General features: G+C 40.1%; 2 protein-coding genes across 2 annotated transcripts in view; both read left to right on the top strand.

Annotated features, from left to right (window-relative positions):
* Positions 1–10,304: 10,304 nt before the first annotated feature.
* On the top strand, positions 10,305–11,134 carry LOC102290216 (late histone H2A.2.2). Its single transcript, XM_005929934.3, has 2 exons — positions 10,305–10,411; positions 10,628–11,134. Exon 2 carries the CDS (start codon positions 10,658–10,660, stop codon positions 11,072–11,074), a length of 417 nt encoding a protein of 138 aa, XP_005929996.1. The 5' UTR covers positions 10,305–10,411; positions 10,628–10,657; the 3' UTR covers positions 11,075–11,134.
* A 1,115-nt stretch (positions 11,135–12,249) lies between these two features.
* The window catches only part of ppp1r37 (protein phosphatase 1, regulatory subunit 37), a 47,383-nt gene continuing 38,342 nt past the window's right edge, over positions 12,250–21,290 (top strand). Inside the window, exon 1 of the mRNA XM_005929933.3 lies at positions 12,250–14,054. Within this exon, the coding sequence (XP_005929995.1) occupies positions 13,319–14,054 (736 nt within the window). The 5' untranslated portion in view covers positions 12,250–13,318. The remainder of the gene's footprint in view (positions 14,055–21,290) is intronic.

A 21,290-nucleotide genomic window follows, 5' to 3' on the forward strand; every position in this document is an offset into this window, starting at 1 on the left:
AGGTACACTTCAACTGTGAGAGACAGAATGTGAAAAAAAAAAAATCCATGAATCCACATGGTAGGATTTGTAAAGAATTTATTCGTAAATCAGGGTGGAAAATAAGTATTTGGTCACCTCAAACAAGGAAAATCTCTGGCTCTCACAGACCTGTAACGTCTTCTGTAAGAAGCTTTTCTGTCCCCCACTCGTTACCTGTATGAATGGCACCTGTTTGAACTCATCATCTGTATAAAAGACACCTGTCCACAGCCTCAAACAGTCAGACTCCAAACTCCGCCATGGCCAAGACCAAAGAGCTTTCGAAGGACACCAGGAAAAGTATTGTAGACCTGCACCAGACTGGGAAGAGTGAATCTACAATAGGCAAGCAGCTTGGTGTGAAAAAATCAACTGTGGGAGCAATCATCAGAAAATGGAAGACATACAAGACCACTGATAATCTCCCTCGATCTGGGGCTCCACGCAAGATCTCATCCCGTGGGGTCAAAATGATCATGAGAACGGTGAGCAAAGATCCCAGAACCACACGGGGGGACCTGGTGAATGACCTGCAGAGAGCTGGGACCAAAGTAACAAAGGTCACCATCAGTAACACACTACAACGGCAGGGAATCAAATCCCGCAGTGCCAGACGTGTTCCGCTGCTGAAGCCAGTGCATGTCCAGGCCCGTCTGAAGTTTGCCAGAGAGCACATGGATGATACAGCAGAGGATTGGGAGAATGTCATGTGGTCAGATGAAACCAAAGTAGAACTTTTTGGTATAAACTCAACTCGTCGTGTTTGGAGGAAGAAGAATACTGAGTTGCATCCCAAGAACACCATACCTACTGTGAAGCATGGGGGTGGAAACATCATGCTATGGGGCTGTTTTTCTGCCAAGGGGACAGGACGACTGATCCGTGTTAAGGACAGAATGAATGGGGCCATGTATCGTGTTAGTTTTTGAGCCAAAATTTCGTTTGTAAAAGAGAGTTTGAGCTCAGTTTTACTTCAGAGAAAAATAAAGTGCAAACTGAAAAACATATATACATAAACTGTTTCATCAGAATGGAAGAGTTCTTCATTTGTGATATGGCCAAAAGCTCAAGAAAATTCATACACACTTTGTTAATGTGACTGTGATGCTAATTTATTGTTTTCTTTTTTCTTATCTGATAAAGAACTACAGATCAGTTGTTAAAATGATTGTTTACCTCACCAAATAAGCTTTTTATTTGCCTGCTGCACACATTTAGCAAAATGGAAAAAGCAAACTTTGTCATGTTAATTAAAAGTATTTAAATGCATGAGAAATTTCCTTTGATTGAATAATGGGCTGCTTTGTCATTGTCAGCATTTTCACTGCCAAATTGGAAGGCAACACGCTTCATCCTTTGTACTGTTTACCTTCTACTCAGTGTAGAAGGAGTGAGGGTGAAAGAGAGAGAGACATTTTGACTGTTAGAATTAACTTTAAAGTATGGCAAAGGGCCAATCAGCAGAGCAGTGGAAAGACAAATTAAGCAGGGACCTTCCCAGCAGGTCGTCCTTGGACAGATTGGATGCGATTCTGTTTAACCTCTCAACATCCTCCCGACACGAGGAGGACAGAACACGACTCACAAGCCGTCACAGAGCAGTTCACAATACATACCTCTGCAGCCCGACTTTCAAGTGAAGTATGTTGACAGCACACACATTGAGCTGTTTCTTACCACAATTCATTTGCGTTCAGTCGAGACCTAAGCACTGTATAAGACTGTAAACTTTAGTGTTTTATCATGCGAGTTGTCATCATTGAGAGTAGCCATTTGTTTTTGTGAGGTTCTCCTGAGGATCTTTGTCTGGATGAAGGCTACAGGCCCTCTGTATTTATTAGCAACAGTAGCTACTAACACTGAAGTTTGCAGTCTGCTGCCGGGAGAAGAGGAGAGATGAAAAAAAGAGCAGAGGGAGCCGAGAAATGATCCAAACATACCATTAAACTCAGAGATTGACGGCAAAACCAGACACCAAAGCTCCTAACAAGATTCCTTTTGTGTTTGCTAACTGCCAGTAATTTAAATAACACAGCTTATCATTCCCTTGTATGCCATTTTTCAAAAACCTTATTTTACCGTTATGTCTTAGCCTCTCCCTTTGCACAAGGGGCAGGTGGATAGGTAAATAGTTAAGACAGCCTAACTCTTTTTAGCTGACACACAGAAGCCTGTTTCTCTTTTCCTGGAGCTGCAATAACTCTGTAGATGTGGCTTTTAGGAGGATTGTGCTGTTACCCCTACTTTTTCCTCAGCTTTATGGAGATGTCAGTGGAGCCTGTGCCTCATCTTTGTACAGCAATCAATCTTCTACAACAAACTCAAAGGGTCAGTGACTTCTTTTGTACGTGCAGACACGCTCATATGATTATACCCACGGATGAGTGGTGTGATGTCTGAATCACTGCCGATTTTGAAAGGGCAATAACCCACAGAAAATGACCAAATGTTGGAAATTTTTCATTGTGACTGCTCACCTCTTTCAGCAGATAATAGCCTATTTATCATTAACTACTTTTCTCTGATTTATATAGTCCCACATGACAGCGACATTAGCAACGTACTCTGTCTTGACAGCAGAAAAAAAGGTGGTGGATCCATCTGGCCCTTCCAGTAATTTGAAGTTAATAATGGGACAATTAATGTGAGGTTTCCACAGTAACCGGACAGTGAGTCACCCTCTGGATCCACGTTAATTATGAAACCTTTTGAACACACACAGTGCAGCCGGGTGCTCAGAGGTCCCAGGATCCTCGGGCGCTTAAAGTCTGTCGCTTCTTGAAAAAAAAAACTTGTCTACAAGGCTTTGATCGTTTTTCCATAACTGTTTCAGCAACAGTCTGGGCTCACTCCTGTTAAATAAAAGAGAAACCGGTGCAGGAGACAGTTATTTCCTGAGTTAAATCCTGGCATTCTGTGTTCATGTGTTTTATGTGTATTATTTATGTGATGATTATTACCCATACTGTTTCGAAGTGCAAGTGGGGGGGCGTAGTTTATTGTACAAGAATGACGAGAAACTGGGGGCAAGAGGCTTATCTGAACATGCATAAATGAGCAGGTATGAGTGGAGGACCACAGGCTTGCTGTTTCCTACTATTTTCAGTTTTTATATACAGCTAAGATCTTAATATTTACAACACAATTGAGAGCAGTTTTGATCTTCTCATGTAAATCTCACAAGAAAATCATTATTTGTCGTTTACTTGTTTTAAATATAATAGAAGTAGAATGATGCAGCTGTAAATGCTGTTTAAGAAACAGGAGAAGACATGCTGGAGCTGACGTTTATATACATGATGTAATATAAACAGCTGTGAACAAGAAAAGACCACAAAGTTATGTTCACACTGTCCACTGAAACAACAGCCTGGTTTAAAGCTTTTAAGAATTCTTACATTATTAAGGCACACTATGAATCTGTAGTGTTTCGTAGATGAAGCATTACAGTAATGCTAAATGTGTTTAATTGTGTTTAATTTGCAAGATTCTGCATTTTCCTATTAATGTCTAATCAATACATCAGTGTTTATTCGTTTGTTTATTTGTTTGCGATCAGGTTAATCTGTACTCTGTGTGTGTTCTTAATATAAAGCATGATAAAGCAAGTGTGTGTGTGTGTGTGTGTGTGTGTGTGCGGGCATATATGTCTTACTGAATTTTCTGTATAACCTTTTAACAAATATATTTGCTATGATAATATCAGTAAAATAACCACTAATAGTCACTAATTGAACAATGTCTTTGTTTCATTTGGCAGGTAGAAAAAACAAGATCTGTAAAAAGGTTAAAATAAACAAAAATCTTCCTGTATTTTTGCTCTTAATGAGCAAATTTGATGTTTATTGACGAGGTCTGATATCCTTTAGTAAATGCATACACATGCTGACTAACCTTGACTTTCTTGTAGTGGGATAAGCTGTTCTAGCTTTTTTTCCACATGCAAAACAAATGTTGAACTTCCACTTCACTGCATACAGTTTTTTGGGGGGTGATTTCAGACAAAAATAATAAACAAAAAAGTTGACTGTAGAACATTAATTTGTTCATCTCCATACATGAGCAACAGCAGTTGTGTGTGAAATCAAAGCCATCAGCTTTGGAATAAAAAAGACTTCATGTGTTACTGGCCCTGCAGTAGTAGCAGAGCCAACATGAAGCCCTCCTGTACCATCCTCTCCTCTGCCCTCCACCTTCTCATTGCTTGCATAATTTTACATCCTCCTCATGCTGTGATGGCTACCATATGTCCACACTGGTTTCCCAATAAAAAAAAAACATTTCCCTTTTTAAACATTATAAAAACACAGGATGGACCTCGGGAGATATAAAATCGGGGTAGGATTTGGCACTGAACATCCATGTGTGGGGACTGACCAGCAGAAGACAGACAGCGCAAATCCACTGCCACGTCATTAGAAGATGGGGGAAGAACGAAGGACAAAGAGATTTTTCATCATCTACCCAACCACCCATCCATCCATCCCACCTGTGCAAAACTCCCATTCCTCCCCACTTTAATTCCTCCATCTGTTTTCTCTCTTTCCTTTCTGCCTTTTTTTCTTTTCAGCCATAACTTGTTTTGGCTCTCTGTCGCAATATTCTCCACAGTATTGCTATTTTTTTAATGCAGTTCTCTTCCTGTTCTCTCTCTCTCTCTCTCTCTCTCCTCCATACACCCTTGGTACCTCATCATCCAACACACACACACACACACACACACACACACACACACACACACACACACACACACACACACACAAACACACACACACACACACACACACACACACACAGGCATCCACACACTTCATTTCTTTAAATATTCATTTCCGTCTGTCTGTGATGTGTTTAATGGAGTTTCCTGTTCCCAGCCCTCCCACTTCCCTGAGAACCGCCATGTAGGAAGTGGCAGTCCTGGCAATGGTTCCTCTTGCCCCCTCTGACTGGTCACATTCCCACCTTATAGAAACAGACATCGACGGGGAAGAGAGATGGACCTATGCCATAGAGGTTACTGTCCATTTAATATTAGTGCTTTCTGGATTCCATCACAAAAAATAATGTTTGCAATAGCATTTTCCCACACAATATACAATCTTTTCTGGACAACCTGCATAACTCTGGTCTCTAATAAACTTAGCATATTACTCTGTTTCACAGCTGGTGGTTTCCCAGAATTTCTCTAATTCTTTTGACAGAAACAATTCCCAGGTTGTCACTGAGGAAGTTATGGCATGTTTTTCCTGAACATAAACACATGAACTTGAATCTGTAAAGTTTGTTTCACACTGTAAAGTATGATCCTTCATCTGGCAAGGAAAAGAATAATTACCTGTGACAGATGAGTAACATTTCCAGAGTCCCTTCGGGTAGTCTGGAGTAATGTGCTACTGAGAGGTGAAAGGGAAAAATGATTAGTGTTATAAGGTTTGGTTACACTGAAAAGTCACAAGCTAAATTAATTTTTATCTTTGGGAAAAATCTGGGGAAATGCTCTGGGAAATGGGCACTAGTTAGGGACTGGTTTTGTCTGTCACAGTTGCTGTGAGCCAATGGCTGTGATGGGGTTGGATTAATTGGCAGGTGTATTTGATTGCAATGAGACTCAGGTCTATTTAAAGCCCACGCTACAAACAGGCCTGGGCTTACTATATGCCGCAGCACAAAGGCAGAGTTGGTTTGCTGAGATCGGGGTGACTGCCGGCCTTCTATTTACAGCGTGATGCTTCTTGGAGGACAATTGCTGTTCCCTGTTGAAGCTGTCAGCATGTAAAGTGTAACAGACTCACAGTATAGCTGGCTCTGGCCTTGGACTGTGTGTTTTATCCACTTTTACAAGTGGGACACTAGACTGTTTTAACCCTTCATTTTTATGGTCATTGCACTAATTACCTTTTAGAATTTTATTGGTTGTCATCTTTTGCCCATGGCTGAGACAGCTGCTCAGACCTAGAATCTGTGTGTTGCATTGCTTCCATACAGTATAAAAGACATGAATGTAAGAGTGGAGTGCTCATTTATCATTTAAAACTTGGAGTGGAACCCATGGACTTGTATAAGAGCTACATAGTCTTAAGTAATGGAGTCACAAAGTGGACACTTGAGGCTTCAAGTGACAGCTGTGGTCGCTGGCATAACATAGCTTCTTGTTCAGAACAATAAAGGGATGTGGAAGTCCCTTAAACTTGCATTTTATCTGAAGGCTTTCCTGATGAGTTTATGGGCTCAGTCGCTCATTTTGGGTCATACTAAATCTTGGTCATAATAGGTTTCACAATGGATGATTGTCTTCGTTCATGTATGTGACCCCATGCTCACTGTCCCTAGCCAATCAGCATGGGTTTTACAGTCAGATCTGGCCAACCTCATCAGATCTGGCGACAGAAGAAGTGCTCATGTCAGGTTTCAAAGCGGGGCTTCAGAAACCAGTGAAAGATGCATCCATTATTATTGTTATACTACCTGTGCTCTGGAGCTTGTCATTGGGCTGTTCTCTGTTGCTACCACAGCATTGTGCAGTGCCATGCAGTACCCACTGGTATACGCTAGTTGGTCAGGGGTTCATCCTACAGCAGATAATGACCCAAAACATAAGTCCAAGCTATGCTAGAACTACCTCAGGAAAAAAACACACGAGATGGTAAGCTTGAAAACATGGAGTAGCCAGCACAGGCTCCAGACTTAAAGCTCGTGTAGCTATTTTGGGATGACCTGGACAGAAGAGTGAAAGAAAAGCAACCTACAAGTGCCACCAATTTATGGGTTATATCTGTTATATCTGCTAAAGGTGGCTACTTTGATGAGTCAAAAGTTTAGTTTAGTCTATAAATTGATTCCATGATTTCTTTCTTTCACTCCAATGGCTTATTTGTAATATGCTTTCATTTCATAGTGCAATGAGACATCAAACTGCATAACTTTCAGTAAAAAATTGAAAATTGGTTTGTTCTAAAACTTTTGACTGGTATTGTATATGGGAGCTATCACCAAGGTTTAAAGAAACAAGAAAAATCTTGTATTTTTGATCTAAATAAGCAAATTCTGTAGATTCTGACATTTTATATGGTGTATGTCTGTGATATGGTTAACTCTGCTACAAGATTATGCAAGAAGCTGTATTTTGGAATGTTTTTTATTTATTTTTTGTGTGTGTGTGTTTTTCTATCTTTGCTGTTCTTGGTCAGATTTGGTTCTGTCTTTTACCGCTTTACCACAATCTCATTCTTTCCTCCCATCTGAACCACGCAACGCCTCAGGGTCCCTCCCTGTCTGATACAAAAATAATCTGCTGTATGTTTCAAGTCTCTGTGATGACATCTCAAGGACGTTCTCACATTTGTGTTTATTTGTGTACATGTCTGTATATGTTTGTGTGTTTTTGAGGGAAGACGCAATGCTCTTGTACAGCTCCAGGCTTGGTTTTCTCATTCTGGCTCCAAACAGACCTGTTATTCAGGATATGGTGTAAGACTGGAAGAGGGTTAGGGAGACGGATCCCAATATCAAGACCCCAGGACAGAAGAAAGCGATTGCTTAATTGTGGCTTGTCATGAACTTGATGTTGATCTTTGGTTTACACTTGATCATTGCTGATCAATAAGCCAATATAAATCTAGTATTAGAGTATATTTATGTTTATTAATAAATGCACAATGCTTTCAGTTCAGCCAGATTTAAGAGTTTTCAAGCATGAATCATGCTAACGAGTGTGGTCTAGGGCACTCCAAAAGCTTTATTTTGTCTTATTTAGGCATTCAGAGATGGACTTGCTGTTTTGTTTTGGATCATTATCATGCTGCATAATTCAAGTATGCTTCAGCATCAGACCAAAAACTGATGGCCGGACAGTTTGGTAGAGAGCAGAATTCATTGTTCCATCAATTATGGCAAGTCATCCATCACACTACTACTGCCATATTTGATTGATTGTATGATGTTCTTTTTTATGAAATGCTGTTAGTTTTACACCAGATCTAGCGACACTCAGACCTTCCAAAAAGTTCAGCTTTTGTCTAGTCAGTCCACAGAATATTTTCCCCAAATTCTCACATCTAGGGGTACATCTAGTTGTTTTTTGCTAAATGTTAGATGAGTCTTTTTGCTTGTTTTGGTCAGCAGTAGTTTTCTCCTGGGAACTCTCTAATTTTTCCCCAGTCTCTTTCTTATTGTTGAATCATGAACTCTGACTTAACTTAGCCAAATGAGGCCCGCAGTTCTTTAGATGGGTTCCTCTGTGACCTGCTGGATGAGTCATTGACATGCACATTTTGGTAGGCTGGCCACTCCCGGGAAGCTTCACCACTGTTTTAAGTCTCCAGGGTCTCAGGTGTCTATCCCAGCTGTTTCAGGCAGGTGGGAGACAGTTCACACCTGGGACATATCACTAGTAGATGACACATATTTATGTTGGTGAAAGATAACTGCAGTGTATTAGTCATTTAAAACTAAATGCAAGCAAAGATATGCTCCAGTAAGAGCAAAGGATTTACGACTTACTCTGTAAGGCCCTCATTAATAAGGTACCAGTGGCACAGACATCCGAGGCATGTATATGCATGAGAACATCTACCAAGCAGCAAACAGAAAGGATTCAGGAATCACTGTGAATTAGATCTATACTGATTTAGAAAATGAAATAGCCACCAAGATGCTGCTGTTATGAAATATATAGTTATTTAAAATAATATGCCCAGGTTGGGCGGTAATGACTGAACGTATGGGTTTACTGACCTTGAAGTTATACTCATAGCAGTAAAACTCGGATTTCTCCTGAGGAATGAGGAGCATTAAATGATGATTTAAATTATTTATTGTACCCTACAGATTCTGGCTGTTTCAAACATTTTATTTGCTTTAAATTGTCTTATTTTCAAAATCTTAACATTGATCTTTTGCAGCTGCACAGCAGTTTTGTCAGGTTGTGAGTGATGCATGGTTTTCTTAACATTCTTGCTTTTTTGCCTATATGTTGATATAATGGATATACTCACACTTCCTCCAGCTTTTGTTACCATTGTGGGTGATGTTATAGAGTCAGCCCTCCCAGCCTTCAGTTCCTGAACAGCTTCCTAAATAAATGAATTCAAATGGAGTGTGAAGGATGTTTATAAGATGTGTTTTTAGCGTTTCCATTCCATGACCACACCACAATCAGGATGTCTCTTTCTCTTCCTCCAAATGAAACCTAATACCATTTTTCTGGTGCAAATTACTGACCTCTGTCATCATTTTAGGTGGGGGAACTTGCACAATCGGTGGCTGACTAAATACTTTTTTGCCCCACTGTATGTTAATGGTGTTGGGGATATTTTCTTGTTACACTTGGGGCCCCTTAGTACCAGGTCCATGGTTTTGTGATGAAGGTGTATCTTTTTCTGGCTTTGTCCACCGTGTCACATCATCTTAAACTGGTTTTGTGAACATGATAATGAGTTTACTGCACTCAAATAACCTCCAGTCATCAGATCCCAGTCCAGTTTAGCACCTTTGGGATGTGAAGGAATGGAATATTCACAGCTAAACATTCTTGAGCAACTGTGCAATGCTATCATGTTTGCAGCACACTGATAAACTATGCCATGAAGAATTAAGGCATATCTAAAGGAAAAAGGGAGTCTAACCCAGTATTAGCCTACAGTACCTAACAAAGTGACCAGTGGGTGTGTATACAGTATACTGTAACTGTTTTTAACTTCTGGCACATGTGACTTCCATTGTGCATCAAGCACAAGCACCCTACTGTGCAAAATGTAAGTGCTCTACAAAAATGAATAAATAAAATCAGCAAGAGTGAGAGTGGTTCATGAGCATTTTGTTCAGGGAATAGTTTTGTGCATTAGTAAGTCAGAAAATGTTAGGCATATTGAATGTTTCTGCTCATAATTAATAGTCCTCAGTACTGAAATACTGGATGAATTATAATGTAGCAATCACACAAGTTTCGTAAATATATAAATACTTCAAGCTCATGGTCTGTTTGGTGAAACTGCATAATGTTTTGTTGTTGTTGTTGTTGTTTTACCAGCACACCAGCACTGCCTGTTTTATACAACTTTTGGTTGGAGGTATGCTCATTCATTGCACCTGAAGCTTAACTTAACTTAATTTTTTTTTTTTTTTTTTTTGCAAGGCCTCTTTCCCCCACTCACTCACTCACTACTACCAATTTAAATGTTATATATCAACATGTTCTGCTAACTTCACCACCAGTCCTATGCCCTAACTGTAGATTAAGCAGTATTTTTATGTTGCCATCATTTGACCCTAACAATCAGCTCACACAGGTGAAAAAGAGTACCCAGGTGCCATTAATCAACAAGCCCTTCCCTGCTCCTATAAAAGGAGTATCCTGTCTATTCAGTGGACAGCTGCTGTTTTACAAGTACTGGTGAGTGTTTAGCTGTGAATTAAATGTTGGTGTTTGGGCTCCTCCTCGCCCCCTCTCAAGTGGCATAATCTAATTTGATAAACTGTGCATTTGAAGATTATAGTAACTCTAGTGTCCACACATGTTGCTACCTTTGTTTCAAACAGCATCTCATGCACCACTGCTGAATATTAATTTGACTTAAAACTCACTGAATTCTCTTCTTGGTCATTTTAGTTACTGGTCTTCTTCAAACTTGGGTTCAAGATGTCTGGCCGGGGAAAGAAGGCTGCACCCAAACCAAAATCTGCAGTTTCCCGGTCTTCCAGAGCTGGAATTAGTTTCCCGGTGGGCCGCATTCACAGGTTGCTCAGGAAAGGCAACTACGCTCAGCGGATTGGAGTTGGCGCCTCTGTGTACATGTCTTCTGTCCTGGAGTATCTCTGTGCTGAACTCCTGGAGCTGGCGGGACACGCCAGCCGTGACAACAAGAAGTCACGCATTGCTCCCCGGCACATCTTGCTGGCAGTGAAAAATGATGACGAACTCAACAAGCTGCTGGCAGGGGTCACAATCTCAGATGGTGGTGTGATCCCAAATATCCAGGCAAGCCTCCTGCCGAAGAAGACAAAAACGCCAAAGGATGACAAATCTGCTAAAGATGTCCAGTCACAAGAGTTTTAATTATAAATGGTACCACTTTCAGAAAGGGTTTTAATGATAATAAAGTGAGTTTCTAAATTATGCTTGTCTTCAAACTTTTTGAGCTATCCAACTGGAAGTAGTACTGGTTGTGTGGGGTGTTTTTGTTTGTTAAAACCTTGACAGCCAGGGAACCAGATGTCTTGATGGCAGCTGGATAGAGTAGTGCAAATTTCTCTGAATGCTAAGGAAGTGTGCTTCATTTCCTACTTCCCGTAGCCAAGAAGGGTTCATCCTCTGAACAAAAGGGACCTTACTCGTACTCTGCCGTGTACAGCGTACTGATTTAGCTCCTCCACAGGACCTCTGGAAGTCGTGCAAAATAAGTTTCAACACTACATTCTTGGATGTCTTTTAGCTTAACACTACTCAAGTTTTGTGAAATACTCAGACAACTGTGACAGTTTTACCCAGCATCTTTTCATGGTGGGGTGGGGTATGTCAAAAGGGACACCTACCTAGTTTACAAGTCCAGTTGAAGGTTGGAATAAATCATCTAAATTAGAAACCTGGTGTGTAAAATTAGCCTTGATGACTACACATGAAGTGAGTGTGGATGAATTATTTCATAATTGCTTCCTGCTAAGATCTGGGGTTCAAGGCTCACTCCAGTTCATTATAGTTAACCTAGAAATAACCAGAATGGTGATTAGACTAAGTCATTGGTGCATCTGCTGGACGATGGTATTCCTAAATGACTGTTTCCTGGTGTAGTTTGGTGTGTTTGTGCTGTACATGTTGTGGGCTAAATTCTTGCCCCAGAAACTAAACTCACCTTAAAAAATACAAAAAACTGACTGCCTGTCGACATCCTTGTTGATTGCAGATAGTATGTTGGGCTGGCTGACATAAAACAAAGTACTCCCACGTTCCCTTGAATCAAGATTCTCAGTATCCTTGAGTTTTTCCTGTCTACTAACTTCAAGGAATCCTTGCATTTGTATAGTTTGAAATGGAAGGGAAAACAATATATGCACTATTAAAAAAAATCAAACATTCTATTTGGATGGGAATTTTTAAGCAAAACACTCGTTAACAAGACATGAGGATTTTCCACTCAAACTTTAAAATATTGTCGTTTTGCAGCCCTCTATAGACACAGACGTTATACACGTGCTGCTCTTGTAACGTTGCGTCTGGTGGACGTACCCTAACGACGTGCTGACGTAAGACGTGTGAACAACAAACAGTTGTTGGACTTCAACAAGCTAGCGAAGGATAACGCTAGAGGAGAACAGGTTGAGCCTGCCTTTTCACGGAGAGAGAGGCGCTTACGAAATCCGGGCGGTCGGAATATTTTATACATTAACTCCTAATAACTAACAGCGTAGGTACCGGCACGTGTAACCCGGCACAGTTCCCTCGTGCTAATGTTAGCAACACAAACACGCTCATTGCTGCTCGGAGTGTGACGCCTGTTTTTTTCCTGGCTGCCGCTGGTCGAGGGCTGTGATGCGAGCAGAGTTGCTGCACGGCAGAGGGTGAGACGGAGCTACAGTCGGATTATATTCGTCTTGACACGGAAAATGGACTTTCTCGGGGAGAAACAGACGGGGTCACGCAAAAAAGCGGGCATGCGACCGCACACGGGCCTGGATGTCATTGTTGGTCAACAACTTTAGCCCGCTAGCGAACGTTAGCTTGCATTAATTCATGCAGATGAATTGGGTTTGTTGTCGGGCAGTAATCTCACTTTGCTAGCGTAATGGAGGCACCCTGAGTGACTTGTTTGTTTCAATTGATTGTCCTGCTCTTCTTAAATACTACTGGCAATGTGTTGAAGACCGGGGAGCCTTTCGTCGAATAATAGGACACGGTTGGTAAGAATTATTGAATTGTATACCTGCCCGAGTCATAGTTGAGCGAAGTTCTCTACGACTATGAATTATTACTGTAACAGTATCTATTTCACGCAGGTATAGCATATTTCTATTATTGATAGTTGTGTGAAATTGCACTTTATTTGGCCGATTTTTAAGTATGCACTGCAGCCACCTTTGAATTGGGGTTTATCGACATCTATTCAATCACCCCCTGATGTAAAAAAATCAGCACTTGTATAGAAGTTGGTAAATAAAACGTCAAGATAGGTATTTATCTGCGTGTATTGTTATGAGCCAGGGCAAAGGCAGCCTTATCCATGTCATTTGGTTCCTAGTCACTGTTTAACCCGAGATCCCAGCTGTTCGGCACAGTTAAAGGCTGAGTTTTACTGGAAATGAAAGCATGAATATCGAAGAGCAGTGTCTAGATTTGTGCAATGTCAAGATGAAAAACAACGTGGACGATGATCACAACACTACTAACAATACAGAAGGGGTTATCCCTCGGATCTCCGAATTGATGACTGACAGCAACATAGAAAAACAAAGCATTGTTCCTACGGAGGCCTCTGAAACTTACCTGATGCCTCAGCTCACTGACAACCTTCAGACAGCAGAGGAGAACAACCAGCAGGCACAAAACACAGTGGAAATTGATGAGGTCAATGGAAATGGAAAGAATAGTGCCCAGGACCCACCAGCGGTCGTGAACCCGACTGATTTTATCTTTTCTAATAGTGAGCAGGACGAGGAGAAAATGAAGGAAGATAAGGACAATAATCCTGCAAAGCTTGTTCTTGAAGAAGGGGATTATGGTGGGGACATGGACATAGGTGTGGATCTGAGTCTCGATGAGAGTGGGGTGCTGGAGGCTGAATCTGTAAATGTTAGATCACTGTCAGACAGTAATTTAGACTCAGTGTCCACTCCTCAGGATGTCCCAGCTGGCAGCACGACAGAAAGCCAGGCTGATGCAAGCCAGACATGCAGCATAGAAGCTTCTGCCACAGATCCAGCTGGATTGTATCCCTCAGTGCAAGAGGGGGACACTAAACACAAAAGTGGCAAAAGGGTGACATTTCCCTCTGATGAGGATATCATCTCTGGAGCAGTGGAGCCAAAGGACCCCTGGAGACATGGTAATTTTTGTTTATTTTTTTTCTACATGTTTGAATGTGTGATTGAGTTAGTTCTGCGTGTCTGTTGCGCCTGCATGAACATGTCAGCATACTGTGGTTTGCTGGAATTTATTCTTAGAAGGCTTTTTAACAGAATTTGTCCCTCAGCTCCATATGGAGCAGTTGACTCTGTCCACATGTCCTGTCATGCTGCTAAATTTCCCACATATTCTTCAACATTATCGAGTAGATGTTGACACTGATGTATGGAAGGCGTGCCAGAGCACTGGTCTTAGAGAGGAATGTTCTTTTGTTCCTTTCTTCAAAGCCTGACAACTCTTGCAGGTTCACACTGCTGTCTGTTTAGTGCTTAGGCAACACCTGCAATCCCGCCCCATTTTCAAACTAGAAGATCAGTACTTTAATTACTTGTATAACTAAACAGCTTTATCTGGCTTTACCCCCACAGAGGCGTACCATATACAGTATAGACAAGGGTATGTACTGTATGCACTATTGTGACGGAGTCCCACCACACCTTGAGGTGTGCCATTTTTACCACAGCAGGTTCCTGTTTACCCAGTGAAAACATGTTTAGGGAAGCTAATGAAGGACACGACGCCACCTATTGCACCACCTTTAAATATTTTAGTGTTGAAAGTTACAAGGAAATATGTTTTCGCTTTTTATTGTCCATATGTGATATGGATATACAATAAATGTAATGTTATGCTCATTTATTTTAACTGAAGTACTCGTTTCAATTTATTGCTGTTAACTGTTCCAGTATTACCAGGTCTAATTTGCAGTCTAGTTCTTTTTATACATATTTGTACAGTGCAGTTTTTTTTTTCCCTCTTTTCATTTAAAAAAAATTCTATCATGAACTAACCATGACTCACACACTTTTTCATCTGCTGTGGACAAAGGATGCCGTTTAATAAACAGACCTACAAGCTGGTGTTTGCTCCCAGCACTGATGGCATTTGGCATAGTTACACAGGTGACTGCCTCCTGAGAAGATGACAAATTGTGTTAAGCTTACTACTAGCCTTACGATCTCAGTTTGTTTGTGCCATATTCACATACACTTAAAGGCTAAGCTGGTGACTATCCTATTTATTTTTTCCTGCAAAAATGTAGGCCAGACCAAGCAACGGTTGGTGATCCGAGAAGGGAGGGGGGGGGGGGGGGGTTAACAAAAGCAGAAAAACAGGAAGCTTACTGAGCACAAACATTACTGTCTCGTATTCAGCTGTATTTTAATTGTTTTATTAACACCCCGGTTGCAATTTATCAGGGAGCCACCCAGAAAGTCAGTTTTCTATCACAACATTCATGACTGATCAAATCAATGTTACCATTGATTTGATCAGTTTAAAACAATTTGCAGATTTCTTGCACCCATTTCCATGACCAGTTTAATTTAGATGTGTTGATATTTTTTTTAAGATAATTTCTTTCTTTTCCCTCCTTTTTGCCAGGCAATCGTGCTGATTGTTAACTGGTCATGAATATCTTATGCTGGACTCCATCAGGGCAAGGTCTCACCCAGTTAGCCAAGTTTTTTGTACCTTGATGAAAGATACAATGCACAGTAATGTATCTAGATCACTCTAGTGTGGGGTTGACTTTTTATCAAAGACAGTTATCATGTACTTTAGGTAGGTTCCAAAGGTCCAGCTGATTGTGCTTTTGATTTAGACATGGACAAGCACTCGAGGTTAGTGAAGTCCTGTTGGAAGTGATTGGACTGAAGAGTTGGAGCAGTGGACTCTTAAACAAAATGTGATAAGCAGTGATAATGATAATTATCTTGTATATAATTGCTGTTGAAAAAGACTGAAAAATTGTTTAAGACTGTCACATGTGGATTTTATTTTTTTCATTTTTCATACATGCCATATACAACAGCACGCATCAACCCGCACTTTTGGGAAGTTTAAATTTTAGTGTCACGTTTTATGACATTTGAAGGACATTTGAGCAGGACTGAGAAAGCACTCAGCAAAAAAATAATTAAAAATGAATCAATTCTCAGTGGCTTTCATAGATATAAACCACATTTTTGTGCTTTTAGTTTTTGTGAAGTTTCTGTGCAGAAACGGTTTGTTTTTGTTAATTTTGTCCCCCATAGGGGGTATTATTTCATGCCAGCACATAAATTTGTCAATGTTGCAGTAGTTTAGTTAATATAAAGAGCAGTTTAAATGTATGAAAATGCTCCCTTAGACACGTTCTGCTGTCCCAGTGTGATATGAACTGTGGATGCATTATCCTGCTCAAGACCCACAGGGCACACTTTGAGGATTGTGGTTGTAAGTCAGCTCACAAGATGACAAGCTTTTAGATCTGCCCATTTTCTTTGGTTGACATGACAGACACTACTGCATAGTAATGTTGATGCTGGTAGTGATAGTGAACACCTGGTGATTTTGAAGAGTTACCGTGATGAGCACTCAGAAGGGTGCTGGACTAACTTTTACATTGGTTGCACTTATGTGCTTTTTCATTTATCTGCCATATGGTGTTAGTGCACCCCAAAAATATATTCATCAAATTATTGCCTTTTGGCAATAATTTGTGTAACCGTTGGCCTTCTGTATTTTAGTGTTATGAAGAGGGTGCTGTAACACACTCTGATTTCATGGAGGAGATTTCTGTTCATTCTTCCAAAACTAATGAAAATTGACCATGTAATAACCTCCTAGCTACTCCCCACATGTAAAGGCTGAGATTATGTGTATGAGGCAGCAGCAGGAGCGACTTGTGGTTTACTGCTGAATGGTCTACATACTTGTGGTGTTCCCACACTACAAGTAACCTGACAACCCCCCTAATTTTATTTACACAACAGTGTATACGTATGGAGCTCTTACTGTGTGACAGCAGGAAATAACAAGAGTTAGGAAAGCAAATTCTAAAGGAAAAAATTTGCAGAATGTAATAACATAAAGTGCATGAAGGACATAAAAACGAAAAGATAGACTTTGAAATGTATCGTTGTTTCAGAAAAGGCAGGTAGTGAAATGTGCCCAGCCAGACTAAATGATCTCCCTTTACTCATTGAACTGAAGCTGGGAGCAAATACAAGTAAATTACCAGAAAGGCACCCTCTTTAAATATTTTCACACTATTTTTCTTCGTTATTGCCAAAAAGCCTGCCAGTATTCAGTTTAATTAATATTTTTTTAAGCGTTAGTCCTGCTTCTCATATCTTCCTGAGGTATCTTATCTGAATGTCAACAAAGGCTCCTCAGGCACTGTTAGTAGCGTGCACAGTGTCACAATAGAGCCACTGTCCGCCGGACCCTTCTACAGATCTAGTGTCAGGTTCACTGGGTTCCTGTCTTATTTCATCTGTCATAAAGATAAAAGTGAAATGAGCTCACAGAGCCTGGAGCTTCATCTGTAAGCAGTGAGAGTTACGGCTGTAAAAGTAGAGGGAAGGACATTTGAGGTTGGTGTTGAATATTACAAAAGGAACTGATATCTGGTTTACTACTGCCAGAAAGTAAACTTGTGAAAGGAGTGAACATCATGCAGTCAATGTGAAATGTGCTCTTGGGGTTCTCAGGGGCTGATGTCACTTTTCACTTTCTTGTGGCACTTCAGCTTTTAGAATTAACCCAAAAGGAGAAAAATAAGGGAAAAAAAAAAAGAATTAACCCAAAAGTATCGACATTCACCATTTAGAGCTAATGCTGTGATAGAGTGCTAAAATAGGGCTGTGTGTGACTCATATTTTCAATGAAGGCTTCCATGTCTTCAGTATTTTTTTATTTTATTTTTTATTTTTGTGTGTGCGATGATTCTCTTATTTTGCCACCTCTTTCCATTATGGCGACACACCTCCATCCTTCCCTCAAAGCCCAAAGTCACTTCCCGCCAGGCTGTGACTAGTCTATTTCAAGCCAAGACAGGAGAGTAAAACTAAATGAGCTTCTTGGAAACACTTTGATTTCAAGGAGTTTGCTGAGGGACAGCAAAGCCGTGATGTTTTAAAAGTAAAATATAGTCATTATGAGTTTTACTGTAAACATGTCTACTCAGAAACTTCATTTTGTTGACAGTGTCTGAAACAAAATAAAGGAAGTTGTAAAATATATAATTATCATTTTGTTCTGAGTTGAGTAATATTCCTAGAACTGTTTTTTTTTTTTTTTTCCCCCCCTTTTTGTCTTGCTCAGTTAAGACCCGAGGGATGTTTGTACTCTCCATTAAGGCCTGAGCAAATACTACATCATATCTTGAGATTTCTGAACTTCCCAGCATGATGCATAGCTTCCCCACCTTCCTCCATTTCTGCCTGTCTATTCTCTATTCTCTTTTTTGACTAGCTAGATTAGCTTAAGTGCAGGCGGCCTTTTCAGCAATGCATTGTGAACACAAAGCACTAGGTCACATTGGAAGCATATGAAGCATATAGTCTAAGATGGTTCAGTCGCTGTGACTTCCGATATTACTAAACAAGTTCTAAATTTTAACTCTTACTATTACAGCACAACTGTAGAGGTACAGTTCTAGACTGGCTACCACAAGGGAAATTTGTAACAGCCTTATTATAATTCAGCTGTGAAATTAAGTTAAAGCTTGCTAATTGCAATACAGTCAATAAACAATGCAGGTAATGTACAATTGATTATCCTGGAAGCAATTAAACTCTTTAGCCTACGTGTTGTTCGGTGTCAGACCTAAGGCCCACTTGGCACCATATTATTAGAGGCTCTGTGACCCATGAAATGTTATTTGTTGTGGCTCTAGACCAAGTTACAAACTAATAAGCAGAGCTTTCAGTGTAGAGCATGAACAAAGGCTCTGGAAACCTGCAAGTTAGTTCAGTTTACATGAGCAGCAGAGCTGAAGTTTTAACAACTGAATTCTTTTTCTGATCCAAGCGTAACACTTTGTAATAATTGGACTGTGTGATAACAGTGTTTTTATATCTTGTGATGTGCCAAATTTGTTTAGTTAGGTGTGCAGATGTACTTTTTCATTCTGTTGGAAGCAAATAGCTGTGAAAATTTAGGTGTTAAATCAGTCGAGTTGACATCACTAAATCTGGTTTATTAGGTGTCATTAACATCCAGTTTCTCATAAAATCGTAAGATACATAGTGATTCAGGACTATTATTTGGAGAAAGAATAAATATTAATTAAAAAAAACAACAAGGAACAGATTTAAAGCTGAAAATACTGGTGTAGCTTTTTAGCATGCATGAAAAGTCATTGCAGTTATTTTAAGATGCAAATTCAATAAATGAAAAATGAACAGCATCATTGCATAAATTGTTTGAAACCATTTAAATTCTACCAATTCTGTCCTTGAAGCTTGTGCATGTGAATGCACATCTTGGACATTTGCGATGTTAGAATGACAACATGGATGCAGAATTTGCTATTCACAGAAGAATTTGGTACGTTTACATATCAGCAGAACGGACACCTTAATAAATCTATGTAACAATCACATTGGTTCAAAATTAATGCTTTTTTTCTGCAGTGGTTTTTTTTTTCAGCTCCCATTACACAGATCTTTATGTGTGATGTGATAAGACAACACCTGATAAAGTCAGCCCTTTAGGCTGTCTTTAGTTTGTATATTCATCTATTATGCATTTACTCTGTCTATGCTATGTAAGTGTGCTTGTCTGTGTTTGTTTTGTGCTGAATCCTGGCCTTTGACACTCTGCCAATCTGCACTGTGTCTTAAAGAAAAAAACAACAGATGAATGCTTATAAATGGCAGAAATGGCATACTGGTTCGAATGGTGTTGTTTTCTGATCCTCACTTTCCGTCCTCATCAAACAGGAATTCCTTGCCCTTCCCTCCCTAATGTTGTTTCTCTTAACACACGAGGAGGCTGGAATTGAAGTATTGCTTTCTCTGTCTGTACACAAATGCACAAAATGCTGCCTCATAGAAAACTGGATCATACAACTGTCATTCCCTCATAACTGTCCATCTGGTTCAGCAGCTTTCTCTCTGGCAGGCTCAATCCTTTGTCATCTGGGTGTGAGTTTAGAATGGCTTCACTGTTTTGTTGTTGTTTTGTTTTTCTGGTGTCATACCGAAAAGATTAAGAGAAGGGCTGTTGATGGGCATGTATTGCTAAAGGCATGGAATCTGCATGTAGTGAAAGGTCAAAAATGAATTCCAAATTTGTTGTCTAGTATTAAAAGAGGATAACAAACATAAAATGATCATTGTGTTTCATTCTAATCCCTTTGTTTTGCCTTTCAGCACATGCTGCTCTCTCCAAAAAAGTCTGGCAGATTTAGTTTAATATACGTTTTTTAAATTTTTTAATTTTTCCATTTGGATCTCAGTGTTGAACGATATAATTCTATAAGATTTTTTTATATTCTGCTGTATTCTAGCAGCAGTTACAGAGTTGCATAGTCTGTAGTAATGTTCAAGAAATCCTAACACACTCAATGTCTTTGTACTGCAGTGATGTGAAATGTGAGCTCAGGTATTGTGTGGGTTATTTGTGTTTTTCTTTTTAGGAATCCATTGCAGGTTTTCCACAGAAAAGTCTTTGGCCAGGTGAAGTTAGAACCTGGGACAGAGCAGAACTCCAAATGACAAGTTCACAGAGAGAGCTGGTAAAGAAACGGTTATATAATGTGATAATTTCCAGAATAGGTGAACATGTATATCAGGCCTCTAGAGATTCAAGTATGTGGCGCAATCAAAAAGTAAGAACACATACTTACTTAAAAAACAAACCGTGCACAACATTCCTGCAGTTTTTAGGTCACTCCCTAAAGGGCTGTTCTGACCATTCCTGCTGATGCACATTTGCAATGCATGGTGAGTCTCCTTGACTATGTCAAAACAGCAGCCTATGAAATAAACATTTATTTGGGCAAGAAGAAGAAGTTGTAGGGTATCAGATTGTGATGATTGTGACAAACAGCACAGTATTTTTCTTTGGTACAGCATTTGTGCAGTCTTCTTGGTGTCTGGGTTGTCTTCTGTAATGCTTCTATGTTGCAGGCTGGACAGGGCAGTCGCATTACACACTTACCGTAAATGTCGGGCTATAAGCCGCTACTTTTTGCACAAGCTTTGAACCCTGCGGCTTTTAGTCAGGTGCGGCTTTTCTATGGATTGTCCGTGATTTTTGTCATATCGTAAGACGATTTGTTTTGTGTGTTCCGCTGTTGTACGGCACTATGTTGCCTGGCGGAAGGATCGGGGTTCAAGAGTGGTATGTTAGTCACATGTCCGTCCGCCAGGCAACGTAGTGC

Source organism: Haplochromis burtoni, unplaced genomic scaffold (genome assembly GCF_018398535.1).
Source record: "Haplochromis burtoni strain Fernald_Lab_line unplaced genomic scaffold, NCSU_Asbu1 Contig_128, whole genome shotgun sequence".
In the NCBI taxonomy this organism is placed as follows: Eukaryota; Metazoa; Chordata; class Actinopteri; order Cichliformes; family Cichlidae; genus Haplochromis; species Haplochromis burtoni.